This window comes from Artibeus jamaicensis, unplaced genomic scaffold (assembly GCF_021234435.1).
Source record: "Artibeus jamaicensis isolate MK-2021 breed Jamaican fruit bat unplaced genomic scaffold, CSHL_Jam_final scaffold_625, whole genome shotgun sequence".
Taxonomy (NCBI): domain Eukaryota; kingdom Metazoa; phylum Chordata; class Mammalia; order Chiroptera; family Phyllostomidae; genus Artibeus; species Artibeus jamaicensis.
In genome coordinates this window covers 2,867,009-2,884,089 of record NW_026522051.1, presented here as the reverse complement: position 1 = coordinate 2,884,089, position 17,081 = coordinate 2,867,009, and the positions used below count along the sequence as shown (strand labels likewise).

Here is a 17,081-nt window from a genome sequence, read left to right as displayed (position 1 = left end):
GGGCGGGTGGGGGGTCCAGGCCTAGGGTGCCCCGTGGGTGGGCGCTTCAGCCCCTCCCAGCAACCACTCCGTAAAATATGTATGTTTTCCTGTGATTACAACCGGGACTTGACTGTTCAGAAAGTAGGAGAAAAATGAAAAGAATAGCAAAAAACGTGAAAATCACCTACAACTCCAGCACCCAGAAGAAAACATTTCCAATATTTGGTTACATACTTGCCCACTATTTTATTTCTCATCCTTTACACACTCACATACTCACATTCATATACTCACTTCACACCTCACACACTTGCACACTCACAATAACGCACACACCCCTGCATACACACCACATACACACACTGACAACCACACACTCAGTCTCATGCGTACTCACACACAGTCACATGCTTACACACACACTCACGTTCACTCACGCTGACACTCACACCACCACAGCTGGGATCACACCGATCACACGGCGGGGCACACTTTTTTCTCTTTCACGTCCTTTTGTGCATGTTTTTCAATGACTGGCTTCTTTTACGTCTGGGCGCATGGGTCCCAGTGCTGGCGGAGTGAGGCACAGAGAAGAGTCTGGGCGCAGAAAGAAGCAGAGGGGGCTGGGTCACACCAGGGAGGGTGCCCCAAGCGTCACTGTGTCAACTTGAGCCTGTGGCTGCTCTTCAGGAGTGGGGCCTCGGGTGGCCGGCTACTCCGGTTGATGAAAGAAACGTCAGAAATTCAGGGCTTTAAAGCAGGAAATATCCCAGTGTTTAAACGCATCACTCCTGACTTTATCCACCTTCTTTGTGAAGTTTTTATATGCATTACCTTGCCCTGGCTGGTGTGGCTCCGTGGATGGAGCGCCAGCCTGAAAACCACAGGGTTCCAGTTCGATTCCCAGTCAGGGCACGCGTGCCTGGGTTGTGGGCCAGGTCCCCAGTAGGGGGCACCTGAGAGGCAACCACACATGGATGTTTCTCTGTCTCTTTCTCCCTCCTTCCCCTCTGTCTAAAAATGAATAAATTTAAAAAACTTAAATTTTTTTTCTCCTAGTGTTTTGATGATAACAAAAGCCGAGGTCAGCGCCTTCATGGATAAACTGCCGCACTTCCTCTACTTCCTCAGGACGACTCCCTGGAGGGGCACCGCTGGGACCGAGGGGCGTGCGTGGTAAAGACGTGGGTGCACTTGGCCCGAACGCTCTGCGGACAGCCTGTGAGAGGCCGCACAGCACGCAGCCGGCCTCGATCCTGCTCACCGCAGGGGCACAAGGACCCGTCCAGGGAGCACCGGACGCCCGCACCGGGTGGGCCGCCTCACCTTGAGCAGCTGCACGCCGCTGTCCTGGGCGTTCTCCACACCCTCCTCAATTTCCTTCTGCAGATGCAGGACCTGGCACTCCATGAACCCGCAGATGCCCAGGAAGTAAAGCGCCGAGGGCGTCCTTTTTGGCACCAGGTTCTTAGCTTTGTTGAAAAATATCTGAAACATGTTCCAGTCCTGAAGTCTGGCGTACCTGTGCCGCCGCAGAGGAACAAGGGCAGTCAGCGTCGCCCTGGCGAGGGGCGGGTGCTCTGAGACCTGTGTGTCCGGAGGGAGCCCCCAAACACGGGCGGGCCTCCGGGGGCCCAGCCAGGGGACATCATGTGGCAGGGAGCAAGGAAAGGACAGAACGTTCGATGGTTTGGGATGAATGGAATCCTTGGGAACCCTTGGCCAGCACTGCTCAAAGTGTGGGCCACAGCCTGGCATCACGTGGATGCCCCTGAGACATGCAAGTTCTCCGGTCCAACCCAGGCATGTGGGTCAGATGGACCCTGGGGGTGGGGGTGGGGACGGGGCCAGGATCAGCGTTGCTAAGCCCACCCAGTGGTTCCAGTCCCCACCACCGCCCCAGTGTGAGAAGCAGGGCCTGGTCCAGCGCTGTGGGGACAACGGAGTAGACTAAGAAATCAGGATGACTTCTAAACCTCAGGCTCCTTGAACCTTAACTCACAGAGGCAAGTGAATTTGACTTTGAACTTGAATCCCTGCCCTTGAACTGGCAAGGATGGTTAAACTTTAGATTGGAATTTCTCCCAAGGAATTTGGATCATGGGAGACCTCTATTCAAATCTGGAACAGGGCTAGCTTGTGGCCCTCCACGTGGGAGGGTCTCCGCACTGCTGTTCAACCTCTTCACGAAACCTCTGAGTACCGGGCGACATGACTGCGCACTTGACTAGTGGTGGGAAGTGGAACAGGGAATGGCCCCCAGCCTGGGGCGTGGCTGTGGAAGACAGGCCGTGAGCCCTCCCAGCCCACCTCTGTGAGGTCGAGGCCCTGGCCGTGGGCTTGCTGAGTGAGAAATGGAACGGGGTGAAGGACGGAGCCTCAGGCTCACCGGGTACGGGACCACTAATTCCTCGGCCCTGAACTTGCCTTTAAGGCAAGGGCCCTCCACAGCCGCCCACCTCCCCGCTCTTCCCCGGCCGCCCTGCCTCCTCTGATGAGGAGGAGGAGGGACTTGAGTGGCTGGAGGCTTTGGGAGAGGAATCGGGCAGGTGCGCCTCAGCACCTGGGCCTGACCCTCTGTCCCCACGGGGGAGGACACAGCTGGGCCCACAGCTTAGACGGGCCCATAGCCCGCTGCTGAGTGGGTCCATCTGAGCCTGGAGTTCAATGCCAGGAAGCCCACTTGCTTGCAGATATCAGCCATACCCTTGCACACCAGCCCTACTAACAATGGTTTTCAGTATTAGGTCTTGAGGGTCCGGCAGCAAGTGGTGCTATTTCTTAGTGTCCCCCAGACCTCAGCCCTCCTCAGAGGCCAGGGCTCTTTCCGCACCATCCCCGGGGAACCCCAATGGGACCCAGGCAGAAGGGATGCCAGTTGTCTGGGATACAGTTGGGCTGGCATCTCCCCCCTTCTGTCTTGGGGGAGGGGCATGGACTGGTTAGTGGTCCCCCAGGTGCCTTAGCATCGGTCTACTCTGACGCCTTCAGTCTGCCTTGGGTATAATTTTTACTTTCACTTTCTTCCCTCTTTTTAAAAAAAATCTCGGGATTCAGCGTCTTCACAGTTGGGGGGGGCGGCCGCCGTCATTACCAGATGGCCACGCAGGAGTAGAGCCCCAGCAGGATCCCGCTGTGGAACTTGAGGATCCGGTGGTCCTCGTGGCGGCGGATGAAGTCCACACACTCATCGAACGCCCTGTACGTGAAGCCTGGGAGCGAGAGGCAGGGCAGCGGGCGGGCGGGTGACTCGGAGGAGAACCCCCCCACCCGGGGCCTCCGCTCTCCTGTCCCGAGCACGGCCATGGCCATGAGGCTGCCCTGCCTGTGGTGGTCCAGCCCAGCTTGTGTGGACGTGTGTGCAGCCAGGACACACTTCTGTCGTGGTGACTGGGCAGGAGTGGGGTTCCGACCAGCCCTCCCTGTCAAGCCCAAGGGGGCAGGTTCCACACCACCCAGGACTTCCCCGTCTCCCCACCCCTGCGTCCCCCTCGGCAGCAACTCCTGCAGCCCCTTTCCAAACCACGTGGGGATGGCCAGGCCGGCGCGGCCCCCAGGGTTTGACACACACGCTGAGGGCTGCCTGCTTGGGGCAGCCTGAGGGTGTCAGGGTCTGTCCGTCCCCAAGAGGCGCCAGGGCCCAGGCTTTGGCTTTTCCTGCTCCAGTGAGACATCACTCAGGGTAGCTGAGTGATGGTCCAGGACACATGGTGGCACTGTCAGTCCCTGTCACGTGTGTGCACATTGAGGGGACACTCTGACTGGCAGCTCCTGGCTGGCAGCTCGCTCCAGACTAAGTCCCCGAGACTCCTGGCAGGTCTCACACTTGTTGCCCCCTCCAGACACCCCTCAGCGTGCAGTGCCTGCCGGCTGGCTCCGTCCCTGCCCAATGCCTCCTCCCAGCCAGGAGCCTCGTGACAGCGGCCCCCAGCCCTGGCCACCGCCCCGCTGCCCACAGGCCCCGGACGGCACCCACCAGCGTAGAGCATGATGTACAGGCAGACCAGATAGAAGAATCCCTTGCTGAAGATTTGGTCCTCGGTCACGGACAGGTCCCACAGCCACTCCAGCACCTGGATCATCAGCTTGTACCTGTGGTCAGGTTCGCAGGGGCCGGAGCAGAGCGCCAGGTTGGGCCCTGGTCCTGTCTTGGTCCCGCCTGGTAATTCAGGGCCGAGTGTGACCCTGAAACTTCAAGCCCACCCCAAACTCTCCAGGTGGCTCTCAGTCTGTGCTGTGCTTCAGGGGGCTCCGTGTCGGCCACAGCAGGGGCAGGCCACGCTGGGACTCGAGGACTGGCTGCCAGTCTCCGGGCATTGCTTCTCCCAGGAGACTCGGCCCCTTCCCTCCACCGGGCAGGGACGGAGGCCTGATTCTCACGGTGGGGACAGCAATGTGACCTCCGGTCACTGGCCAGAACAACCAGATGAGAAAGGCTGAGTGGGGTTGGGTTCCGGGAAGACAGCGTGGTTCCCAAAGGATGACTGATGACCGGTGACGTCGGCCGTCTTGCTGTGAACCCCCCTCCCCAGCCCACCCGGCGGCCAGTGTCAAGTGAGGCCAGAGCGCTCATTCCCACGGCTCCCTCCCCGAATTTGGGAAAAGGCTTGAGGACAAATACCTGGTTTTCAGCAAGAGGGATTTACAGAGCCAGCAGAGGACCTTGTGTTGCTCGTTGGGGCACCGGAGCAGCGCCCACATCTTCTGGGCACGATAGCCTGCGGGGAGAACCAGGCCGAGTGTCTCCAGGTGTGCCTTGTGTCTGCATGTCCCATCCCGCTCGGCCAGCCCTTACCTAAGTCGATGGCCAAGTCCAAGTTACCCATTATGAGCTTGGTGTAGCCCAGCGAGTCGGCCACGTACGCCACAATCTCACCGCCCATGTTTGTCATGGGGAGGCTGAAGATCCGCTCCACGGCCATGACCTCATACTTGAGCCACACATCCTCATGGCCGGTCAGCTGGCAGTGCAGGGAGTACTCCAGGTAGGCCTTGATGATCTGCAGTGGCCGTTCGGGGAGAGAAGGGGGAAGACCCAGACGGGACCCTAAGCCATGTCGTCCGGTGTCTGCTAGGGACCAGGGCTGGCCAGCTGGCCAAGCCATGGGCTTCAGTACTGAAATTAAATCCGTATCAAAATTAAATCCGGTACCGCTTCACCGAATCACCCAGAACAAGCTTGAGGGTCCCTCTTGCCCACAGAGGCCTTAAACAAGAATTTTAATTTTTGTGAAGAAAATAAAAGTGAGAGCTTATATATACAGATATATGTGACCGCATAACAAAAAGCCTGGAATGGGAGGAGTAGTGGGGGGAAATGGAGACAACTCTACTTGAACAACAATACAAAATGTTGGGGGGGGGGAACAGCCGGGAGGGAACCGCCCCCAGGGGAGGTGGTGGATGCCCACTGAAGGGGTTGGACGAGAGGGCGCGGGGCGGGGGGAGAAGAGGGACTCTGATGCTCCCCGCACCTCTGCAAGAGGATTTGTTCTCACAGGTACGCGCTGCTTTTGCAGCTTCACTGAACGAGGAGGGCTGGGCGCGTTTTAACCGCACGTTCAGTTGATGCCCCCAGAAGGGAAGGAGAGCCGGAGGTGGTGGAGGATGAGAGAGGCTCCCCGGGGCAAAGGAGAGGTGCAAACGGGTGGCCCAGCCTGGACTGGGACTGAGGGGCCGAGGCCACGTCCCCTGTGGGACATGGGCCGCCAGGCCCTGGAAACGCTCTCCTGTGGGTCCTCTCTGCTCTGCCGCACCGACGGCCTCCACTGCGTGAGGACGCCCCGGGGAGCCCCTGCCCTGCTCGTCCGCCCTCAGCACGGGCATCTCCTCAACGGGGTCTTTGGATTCACTTTCCAGTTTTGACCTTGGGCCCCGCCCGCCCCATGCAAGGTGGCAGACATTGCTCTGGGGGCTCGGCCCGTGGCCCGGCCGAGAGGACACGGCACCTGCCCTCACAGGGTGCAGAGGCCGCCCACGGAGAAAGGAGCAAGGACAGAAAACATCAGACGGGACCAGCCCCGCAGACAGGGCGACAGGCTTGACTGAATGGGTGAGGCGGTAGAGAGAGGCGTCACTGAGCAGGTGGCCTTCAAGCCGGTGAGCACAGAGCCCAGTCAAGGTCAGGGGATGATGCCCCAGGTGGAGAGAACTCCCAGGATGGAGACCTTCAATGGGAGGGAACGCAGGTGTCTAAGGAACACGAAGTGGCCGACGGGTGGCGCCACGAGCCAGGAGAGGCGGCCGGACCTGGACGGTGGTCGGCGTGATGGGACGCCCACGCGTCCTGGTCTGCCAAAGGGGCTTCACGGTGGGAGTTCAAGCCCCCAACAGGTACACTGCTCCATCACTGAAGACTCTGGGGAAGAGATGCTTTCCCAGGAGAAACCGGGGCTTGATGGACTTTTATAAAGGAACCAGATCACTCTGAGTAAATGAGCCGGATTTAGCTTAATGATTGCTTGACTTTTTTTTTTTAAAGACTTTTACTTAGTTAGTTTGTTTTAGAGAAAAGGGAAGAAGAGAAGTAGTGAAACATCAGTGTGACAGAGAAACACCGGTCAGCTGCCTCTTGTACACACCCCAACCGGGACCGAACCCGCAACCCTGGCATGTGCCCCGCCTGGGAATCGAACCAGTGACCTTTCACTCTGCAGGAGGACTCCCAACCCACTAAGCCACACTGGTCAGGGCAGCAATATCTTGATCTTGTCTCCTGGAGTTTTCGTCATCTAATCAAAGACTTCCCTGTCTCTGACCTACACTAGTGGGTCTCCCAGTGTGGTCGCTGGGACCCTTTCAGGAAACACACGTGGAGGTCAAAGCTTGTCGCATAATATCAAGACATTATTTGTGTCAGGAAAGATAGTAAAAGATCAAAATGGGCCAAAACAAACCCCCCCCAGCAACGTAGTGGGTGTCCTGTCCAGCCCCTCCCACCGTCACCCCTGCCTTTCACTGTCTCTGGGCTGTGCAGCGCCAGACAGCTGTCTGGCTGTCGTAGAAAACGGGTAGTGCAGTCGTGATTCTTTTTCATAGAAATGTAAACGCTTCGGGGGCGCGCCCGTGATCACTGCCCTTGGACTAGAGGACTTCTGCACCCACGCAAACATGCAATTCTCACCCATGCAAACATGCAATTCTCACCCACGCAAACATGCAATTCTCACCCATGCAAACATGCAATTCTCTCTGAATGGGTGGTTCCCTCAGCAAACAGTCTGGTAAGATCTTTGACACGTGAGCCATGACTTTAGCTTTTTGAAAAGAGTTCTCCTTCCCCAACTTCCTTTCCACCCTCACTGTCTCCCAGGCATCGAGAAGCTTTAGCGGGGAGAGCGAAGTGAGGGCGGGAGCAGAAAGAGGCTCCGTCTCCTGCAAGATCAGTGTTAGGATATCTGCAGACACCGATGACGGCCACTCTTGTCACTGCACTCTTTGTTTGGAGAAATATAGCTTTTTTTCCCCCTATGAAAATGTTGATTATGTTAATATGTAATAGATTTACCACTTTTGAAAAATATTTTTAAATACGTGGTTTTGGGTTTTTTTACCTGATAGTATCAATAGACACAACCCATAGGAGTGAAAGCTGGTTGAGGTCCCCAGTGATCGCTGGGCACATAAAGGGACCCTGGAGCCAGCGCGCAGGAGGACGGCTGGCCGCAGGGCGGTCCAGCCGGGGCTTGCACTCCGTCCATGGGTCCTCTGTCCCAGCGGACACGCACCAGGCTCTTCTCTCCAAACGAGGCACAGACACTTAGGCGGCAGCTACAGCGGCACCTACCTGGAAATTGTCTTGCATTTCCAGGGCAGCGTTCATGCCCATCAGAGCCGCCAGGTAGGCATAGTACTTGCAATGAAAAAAGTAGTTGAGGTTGTAGATCTTCCACAGCAAGGAGAAGCAGGTGATTTGCTGGTAAAGTTCCGCCAGCCTCTTCTCCCTGTGACAGAGAAAGCGCATGGGGGACGTGGGTCACAGAGGCAGGGCACGGCCCCCGCGCGGCAGTAGGGCGCAGGTCCCAGGCCCCCCGCCTTTCCCAACCAGTGCATCGAGGTTCGTGAAGCCCATTTTCTCCACTGCAAAACAGGGACCACAACGCCGACTGGGTGAGGGTGAACTAAGATAATTTACGTGCATCTGCCGTCCAGTCATTGATATTTACATGAAGCTGCTTGAAAAGCCCATTTCCATCATTCAACCACATCTGAGTCTGATGACAGCCCAGTAAGGAAGGGCAGAATCATCAACCCCATTTCACGGACGCTGGAGGGGAGACTCAGAGAGGTTAAGTGATTAACTCAAAGTCACACAGCCAGATCGGTGCGGTGCCGGGACCTGCACAGCCCACCCCCAGGCTGGCCCGTCCGGCTGTCCCTCCCTCCACTGCACACTCCTCTTGGCAGCCAGGTCTCGGCTGAGCGAGGGTGCTGGCCGTTCCCAACAGCCGCATTCTGCGGTGGCCTGCCGCCTCCCCCAGATCTGCGTGCGGAGTCCGGACCACCGAGAGTGTGGGCATCCACAAGGGAGGCCTGCGGGGAGCGCCCGGCTCTCCGGGCAGGGCCTCCAGGAGTGCGGTTACTGCTCTTGTGAGAGACCCACAAAACCTCCACCCCTTCCACCACTTGGGGGGGGGACACAGCGAGAGGTCTGCTGCCCCCAGAGGGCCCCCACTTAGTGTGACCCCTCCTCTCGGCTGCCCAGCCTCCAGAACTGCCTTGGGGTCTCTCCTCGGGGCCGTGAGAGCCCCGCTCTGCCAGCCCCTCCCCTTACCCTGGTGGTGAGCCCTGTTTGGCCTGCTGATTTATGTAGTGAGAGTGTTTGTTTTTCTCCACGTGGGTGTGGAAAAGCACGGAGATCATGTTGTAAGGAAAGGGTCGGTTGAGGAGCTTCAGGGCCTTCCTCAGCATTTTCTTGGCCAGCACCATCTGGCCCATGTTGAAACAGACCTGCAGGGAGAGGGGAGAAGCCCCGGTTCTGGGCTGAGGTGGTGGGTCCCGTGACACGACCCTCCGGGACGCTCCTGGGAGATGCAGTCCCTGGCCCCGGAGCAGCCCCTGGGCGCCACGGCAGGGTTGCCCGCTTGTGTGTGCGGGAGGAGGGTTGGATGACTAGCGTGTAGCATCTCTGGTGCATCCTCAACCTCTGGGAAATGTCTGCCCGTTTGTGTCCATCTGGGGGCTGTTAGAAAAACATTTCATAAAGACGCCCAGACGAGGAAGGTGTCGCTGCTGACCAGGGCTGGCGAGGAGGTTTGAGTAGCAGTGTCTGGGGTTCTAGAGTCTCGGATAGGATCTGGGGTGGGGCTGGGGGAGGATGGACAAAGGGCAGGCCCGGTGTCTGCTGCCTCTGTGTGCAGCCCCAACGGCCAGTCACAGAACACGCATGCTTTTCACAGGCTCTTACCTGCCCTTTGAGGGTGTAGAAGGTGGCGGACTCAAAAGCATGACTCTGGGACTTATCGTTCTTGAGGGTTTTCAGCAGCCTCTCCCCCTCGTTCAGGTAGGTATATGCCTGTAGAGATCGCGGGCATGCGGTCAGTGGGGGTCAGGCCCACAGGGCCCCCCCGCCCCAGACTCCACCGAAGGGCAAGAGCCGGAGCTGCTCCGGGTACCCCCACCGCCTCTGCCTCGCCCCTGGTGAGAAAGGGCCTCTGAACTCTGGACAGAAACTGCAAGGGCAGCGCTCTGCAAAAGACACGGGCTGCCTTCAAGTCCATCTCTGTCTGCTCACTGCAGAGGGTGAATCTAGAACCCTCTCTGTTCTTTTCCTCTGTCACGTCGGTTGCCCAGTCTGAAACTCTTCCCGGGCCAATGCTGCCTTTGAGTGATGTCACCCCAGCCTCCCAGCACTGGTGGCCCCTGACACACCCCCAGATCGACGAGGAGCCGCTGTCCTCTGTGGCAGGGTGAGGTGGAACCCTCCCCATGTCCCCCCGAGGGCCACCTTCGGGAAATGGGGGAGGAGGGTAAGACCCCGAGCGCTCCCTGCCTTCACCTCCCACCTCCTGTGTGGCGGTGTTAGGTGGGAGGGTCCAGGCACTGGGACCCCTGGAGCACAGTCCGACTTGAAGAGTAAAATAAGGCGAAGCCCCATCCCCAAGTGCTGAGCCCAGGGTGCATGAATGGGGGTGGGGGACAGGAGGGACACACAAGTGTGCAGCCGGCCCGGTCCTACCAGGTTTTCTCTGGCGGGAGATGGGTGACGATGGCACATTCTGGAACCTCACTCTGAGCACAGCTTCCAGTCACCATCTTCCTGAGCATTTCATTCCCTGCAGGTTTGGCGAGGTGGCCCTGGGGCTCCCCACACCTTTTCTCCCTGAGACTCCCTGGCCTTGCCCCCTGTGCCCCACACATGCGAGGAAAATGTGCCGGGGAGACTTTCATTCTTGACACGGCTTCTCGAGAGGACTAGGGCTTGCTATTTGTAACGGTGAAAAGGGCTTGCTATTTGAACTGTGAAATGCAGTGAGACGGGCGGAGGACTGCAGCCCGGGCTCCTGCTGGGGCAGGGCGGTGGGGGGAGCACTTCCTCCAGGGAGCTCCGGGGGGGCGAGTCGCCCTGGCTGCTCCCTGGAAGTTGGCCTCAGGCCAAAGCGTAAGAGAACCACAGCAGCCCCCCAGTGCTAGCTGACCCTCTGGGAGAGGGACCTGCAGCTGAGCCTCGGAAAGGCCAGACGCACCTGCCGTCCAGAACCCCATTTCGCCTCACTCGGCTCGGTGCTGCCCAGCCCGCTGCACCCTGGCTTCCCCTCACTCCCTGCTGGGTGTGGAGACCCCGAGCATCCAAGGGAGCGACGCCTCACCCTGGAGAGACGTGTGCCAGGGCGTTGGCAGGCGGAGGGTGCACGTGAGAACTGGGTGCTGAAGACCCGAGTGGGCAGCCTCTCTGGAGGCCACAGCCTCAAGACCGGATTTGCACTTAGCAAAGACCTACCGGTATTTGGGGGAACGGAGGGCAAAGGCCGTGTGACGCTGCTGAGGAAGACTCTGTGGGGCACTGGAGCACGCCGAGCGTCCTCTTTGCATCATTTTGGGGATGACCTATGCACCCTGCCCCCCCCCCCATACAGGCAGACAATTCAGGACAAGTCTCTACAGGTGGCAATGTTTTCAATGACACGAAATGCTATTTGCAATTTGTTCAAACTTTTTTTTTTCTCAACCCCAGGTCCTTTCCTTTCCAAGAAATCCAATTTTCAAAGGAAAGGGGTGCTGGCGGGAAGCGAGGGCCTGGGGAGTGAAAGGCGCACTGGGGCTCCCCCACCCTCCTGGGCCGGCCCCGAAGGTGTCTCGAGGCCCGGAGGCGAGCTGGGCAGAAAGGCTCACCATGTAGTTGTCCTTCAGGATGAGGTACTGGGAAGCCGTCTCCAGGAAGTAGTACAAGGCCTTGCTGTTTTCCCCCAGGGCCAGGAAGTGGTTGGCCAGCGGCATGACGACCACCTCCAGGACCTCCTCGCACTTGCACGACTCCAGCGGGATGATGTCCTCCTGAGACGGGCTCATTTTGGTTATGATGACGTCGAAGAAGCTCAAGATCTTTTCTCTTATTTTCTCGGAACTGCCCAAATGCAAAAATAAACGGGAGTGATGATGGGCAGACACAGCGTAGCTTTTGGCACGGGGACATCTTTACAGATGAAGAGAGGAGCGAGATGGGACAACCTAACGTCGGTGCCACCGACCACACTCCCGCACGCACCCGGGCAGCTCTCGGCCTGTGCCCAGGAGCCCAGAGGCACTGGCCACACCGAGGGCTGTGGCCGCCCTGGGAACCGAGAGACGAGCACGTACACTCTGCCCCGCGGCCGTCACACATGCCCGTACCTGAAATTTCCCGGGAAGATCTCGAACTCTCTCAGAATTGCTGTTCTGGAAACGTTGGTCTGTTCTTCAGCTAGAAAATAAACAAATGAGGTTTTCTGAACAGGTCATTGAAATATTCTGTCCGGCAGCGATGTCTGGTGTTCAGCGCGGAAGGGCAGAGAACCTTGGATTTAAAACCTTCAGTCTGATCCTTACTTCAATATGTTAGAAAATTCCATAATGGTCTTAAAATAGAAAACAAATGGGGACGGTGCCCTCCGGCCACCCCTCCAGTGAGGGAGGGGGAGGAATCCGGCACGGGGAAGGGACTTGTTCCACGTCACCGTTTAGCGATGGAGATGGGGCAAGAGCCTCCGTCCACTGGCGGGGAGGCGAATGCATTACTGCAAAGATGGTTTACTTTTAAAAGGGACCGTTCACGTGCCTCGTTGTCACCTTCTCCCAAAGGGCTCTGCGCCTGTGTTCCCACGGAATGACTGCCCACTGACCTCCACACGGGCCCATCTCGCTGTCCTTGTTGGACGGCGAAACAATTGAATCACCCTCCACCACCCACCCCAAACGGCCACCTAGAGCAGGTCAAGTGACCAGGGGCTGGAGACATTGATTAGGCCTCCAACCTACTACTGACACCGCTCCTGTCAGGGGTACCTGTGGCCACCATGTTGCTAAGGGTTACGTCTCATTGACCCTTTTACTATGACTGCGGGCCCTAACTGGCCTCCTGACACCCATCCTTCAGGGCCTTGCCTCTCTGGCTCCCACCCCTCCGCCAACACTCCAGACGCCGGGAAGCCTCAGTTTTGTCCTGGACTCCCTTCTCCATCCAAATTTTTTCCTTGGGGATTTCATCTGCCCTTGACTTTAAACTCCATCCGGACAGATGCGGTGACTTCCGATTGTTTACCTGGAAGGCCTGCTCTGTACCCTTAACCATGAATCTGTGAATCCACCCTCACCTTCTCAACCCCACTCCTGGGGGCAGTCGTGGGCCCTCCAGGGGGAGGAAGGCCCCGGCTTCTCGGCACTCGAGCCGAGTCCCAGGAACACACCCAACCAGGGCTGAGATGACGAAGGCAGCAGCCACCTTGGGGGCTCAGGAACCTCTCGGGCTCTCACCAGAGAAGTCCTTTCCCAAATCCTGGCCCTCTCTTTGCCCTTACTCCTGTTTATGTCTCTGACCTGCAGGAAGGCTCCGGGACTAGAACTGATTTGCCTTTATTTTCCTTGTGAATCTGGTTATCCGTCCATTCAGCTCCCTTTGGTTTGCAGCATCCACTGCATTTTAATGCTTGCTACAAATTTCAGTATCGACCTCATGTTACACACACGCTGCTTTTATAACAGTAATTAAAAACGTATTCCCAATTTTTCAAAGCTGTAATGCATGAGGGGGGATGCAAGAAGTAGCAGTAATAAGCATTAGACTCAGCAGCAAGGACAATAGGTCCCCTTGACATCCTCCCTGCCCCAAAGAGAGGAGACTACAGCTCATGTCTCGTCATCTTTCTGCCCACGAGGGACTGGGAACCCTCACGGACAGACTCTGTGTATGTACTCGAAGGCTCTCAACCAGATCTCTCTTTCTAAAAAAGGGAGCTTGGCCAGGGTGAGTGCAGAAGCCACGGTAAGCGTGGACCACAGGGCAAGGCTGCTCCCTCTCTGATCAAGTCCTGGAAGAGGACGGAACGGGAGCCGCCCCTGCCTCTCGGGGTCACCCCTGCCTCGGCCCCTGTGCGCTGCGCCAGGCTCCTCAGCCAGGGTGCCCCGCAAGGCCAGCCCTGCACATCGGGGACCCCCGGTGTAAGGCACACGGCATGAGCCTGGCAACTAACTCACCTGAGACTGAACAAGCCCTGTCACCTGTTCTCCGGCAACTCACAAGCTCTTTACTCTTCCAGAACCTCAATTTTCTCGTGTATAAAATGAAAATAACCTTCTACTTTCAAGGCTGATATAAGGATCAAGGGACAATGTGTGGGAAACAGAGAATGATTAAGGGTTTTTTTGTACCTTCTATATGCCAGGCACTTTAGGCACGTAAACTTCTCCCCAATTTTTAATATCCTTATAATACAGACTCCTTGACTTGCAGCCTCTCCTCTCCCAAGAAGCTTCCGCTGTAATCCCCAAGGCCATTGGCTGGGGCTGCCCACAAGCAAGGGCTGGAATGGGTATGGCTGTCCCGGGTCTGCCGTCCTTCAGGCCCGTGGGAACTGAGTTCCCGTGCCCTTGACTCCTGCACCCTGAATCCTCCGCTGGGTTTCCCCAGGTCACTTGGCTGGAGGCTTGTGTTGTCAATTTATCACTTTGTGACTTTTGCTTCATGGGTGGCCTTGGATTCCTGCCCTGAGCCTGGCGCCTGTTCCCCGGGGCCCTGACCTGCTCGGCCCTGCATGTTCTCTCCCACACACGTCCTTCTTCTGCTGAGCCTCGTGTCCAGCCAGATCGACAAAGCAACGTTGTCGTCTCCTCAAGGACCTCGGTCTTGCTCCCACTTCACCATGTGTGACCCCAACACCCCCTGTGCCTGGTGGGAATCCCGCTGGTTCTGTTTGGCCCCTTGGGATGGTTCACTGTGAACTGTGCCTTCATCTTTATCCCCAAACCCCCACTGACCGTCTCCCAGAGAGACCGCTGCTGCCAGACTCCGCCACGTGAAGACCCCGCCCTTCCCCGCCCGCCGGTCGCTGCCGAAGTCTCTCCCTCCCTGTGACCAAGCCCTGGGGGGACTTGAAACCCTCACACCTACCGGAGTGGATAGGACTAATTATGAAAGAAGAACATTTACGTTTGAATTCCTGAAAGTTAGCCATCTTCCTGATGGAGTCCATGTCCAAAGAGTTGAGCCGGATGTCCACCATGAAGTGGTGATAGGGAATGAAGTCCCCGCCGTGGCAGTGGGCGCACTTGTGTGCTTTGTCTTCTAGGAAGCGGGCGCATTTCAGGTGCATGTCCTTCTTCTGGTCCTTCAGCCACAGCTCGTAGGCCGTCTTCTGCATCATCGGCCTGCAGAAGCGAATGATGTGGCACTCGATGACCTCGTTCTCCAGCTCGCGGAGCTCCTCATCCGCCTTGTGGGCTGGAGAGGACAGAGGGGCTCGTCAGCTGGGGGCGGGGGGCCAGGACCAGCTCCCGCTGCTCACTGCTCTTGAAGTGTGGGTTCCTTCCAGCCCTACTCACCCATTCCTTCAGTGGGCCTCAGAGACTGGGAGCGGAAATTCACCTCGAACGAGGTGGCGTTCTGCTTTAGGCACCTGCAGAGCTCCTTGCCGCTCCGGAAGCAGTCGAAGACGTTGCATTCCACGAGGGCGGCCAGGGCCTTGATCATCATCTTCATGTTCCAACAGGGGAGGATCTCAAACAGCAGCTCGGTGGTGAAGGTCAGGCCGATAATGGCTGCGCACCGCACCAGCATCTGGTGGGAGAGGCTCATGCTGTCCAGCTGGACCAGAGAGATTTCTGCAGGTGCAAAGCCACACAGCAGGGGACTGGTCACCATCTTCATCAAATACATCCTGGAGAGGGAAAGCTGCCCCGCCCTCGGGCTCTTCTTCACAGAAACCCGGCCACGAGAAGCCCAAAGACGGCTCTGCTCGGCACCTGCTTCCCAGAAAGTGCTCGCACCAGGAGCGCCAAACAGGCAGGCACTGCAGTCTACAACTGCGCCTGGGGCCGCAGCCAGACAAAAGCAAGGCCGCGGTCAAGGTGCTCTGAAGTGCGTGGATGTGCAACAGGGTTCTCGAGAAGAGGAGAGGCCTCGGGGGCCACGGGGCCTGGAAGAGCTGGGCCTGCCGTCCACGTCCCAGGCCGACCCGCCAGCTGTTCCTTTTCTGTCTTCCTCCCAGGAGACTCTCTGTCCTGGACCCTCCTAGCTAGCAACCTGTCTGCCACCTCCCCCTGCCCCCTCCCCCCAGGCTCCTTTATCCTTGTGACAGCCCATTAGCCTCTCTATGCTCAAGACCAAGTGTCAGAGGCCCCGGCACCGATCCCAGCTCCTCCTCCAAACTCTCTGTTGTAGCGTCCACGAGCCCTGGCCTCTGGACCAGAAGGCCATTACGTCACCCTCATCAGGGACCAAATGAGCACGTCTCAGCCTGCCCACAGAACACTCCAGAAGCCACGCCCGCCCACCTTGCGATGTCCACAGACACAGTGAATGGAAACACAGAAAGGAGCTGGATGCTGGTTTGGAGACGAGGAGCCCGAGGCCTCCCTCAGTCACCCTTCCAAACACGTGAACGTTATTCACAGATGGTGGGAATGGGGGCTGCATGTGGACAAGAACGTGGCTTGAAAAACATCATTTTTCTTTAAAAGAATAGTGGTACGTCTCTGATATAAATTCCCCTCTTTGTCATTTCTTATAAAAGTAGAAGGCAGATGAAGTTCCCATACGCCATTTTCTCTCTCATTACTTGGTTTTGGTTTAGTTGAAAACCCACTGTACCTCATTCTTTCACGCAGTCGAAGAAAACTTTTGTTCAAATCAGACTCAGCCACATGCACAGGGGGAGGCAGTTCCTGGCCGGAGGCAGAGAAGCCCAGCCTCCGGGGAGCCCCCCCTGAACAGGGCGGCACAAAGCCAGCAATCCCAGGGGTCACGGCCTTCCTTCTTCCTTTCCAGACACTTATCCCAGTGGAAGCGAAGCGGGGCCTAGGTCCCGGACCCCGAACGCCGGGTCAGGCTCTCTGTACCTTTTAATGACGCTGGTGGAGACAGGTTTTTCAACCTGACGCCTCTGGCGAGTCTGCAGACCTCTTCACTTCCCTCTTCGATGCCGAAAGTAAATTTCCTTAATTCCTCTGTTGGCTTAGCAACGTTCTCTGTCGGGAGACAATAGGGAAGAAAAGCGCACAGTCAGTGGTCTGGCGTTTCCCGGATTTTCTGATAAACTGGGGGAGGCGGTCTCACTTGAGGAAGAGAGGTGTGCGGCTCCCCGAAGAGTCTGGAATACCGTGTTTTAAGGAAAACTGATCTATGAAAATCTCAATTTACTGAAAAGATGGTTTGTTCTCCCCTCCAAAAAAAATAATAAATAAGCAAAACGAATGGAAGTCTTCTGTAGTACATGCAGTTTTATGAGAATCAGGTTCAAGGATTACCTGGATGTACCTGACAACACATAACAACATACACTTTCATGCACATTCAGATGCTCACGCTCCGATGCAAACACATTCGTGGGGACGGGGGCTGCTGTTTGGACGTGGTGAGCGTCAGAAAGGGACATCAGGAACGGCAAGGCTCGTGTGGTAAACCTGCCTGG

General features: G+C 57.3%; 1 protein-coding gene across 2 annotated transcripts in view; it reads right to left on the bottom strand.

The window, feature by feature from the left end:
• The window catches only part of ADCY10 (adenylate cyclase 10), a 50,536-nt gene that overhangs the window by 1,127 nt on the left and 32,328 nt on the right, over positions 1–17,081 (bottom strand). For both annotated transcript variants that reach the window (XM_037167507.2, XM_053659378.1), the window contains 13 exons: positions 16,510–16,638; positions 14,995–15,273; positions 14,603–14,893; positions 11,812–11,881; positions 11,314–11,545; positions 9,389–9,496; positions 8,756–8,931; positions 7,769–7,925; positions 4,778–4,982; positions 4,604–4,700; positions 3,959–4,074; positions 3,077–3,194; positions 1,309–1,504 (listed from right to left, as the gene is read on the bottom strand). In XM_037167507.2, the coding sequence (XP_037023402.2) occupies positions 1,309–1,504; positions 3,077–3,194; positions 3,959–4,074; positions 4,604–4,700; positions 4,778–4,982; positions 7,769–7,925; positions 8,756–8,931; positions 9,389–9,496; positions 11,314–11,545; positions 11,812–11,881; positions 14,603–14,893; positions 14,995–15,273; positions 16,510–16,638 (2,174 nt within the window). The remainder of the gene's footprint in view (positions 1–1,308; positions 1,505–3,076; positions 3,195–3,958; positions 4,075–4,603; positions 4,701–4,777; positions 4,983–7,768; positions 7,926–8,755; positions 8,932–9,388; positions 9,497–11,313; positions 11,546–11,811; positions 11,882–14,602; positions 14,894–14,994; positions 15,274–16,509; positions 16,639–17,081) is intronic.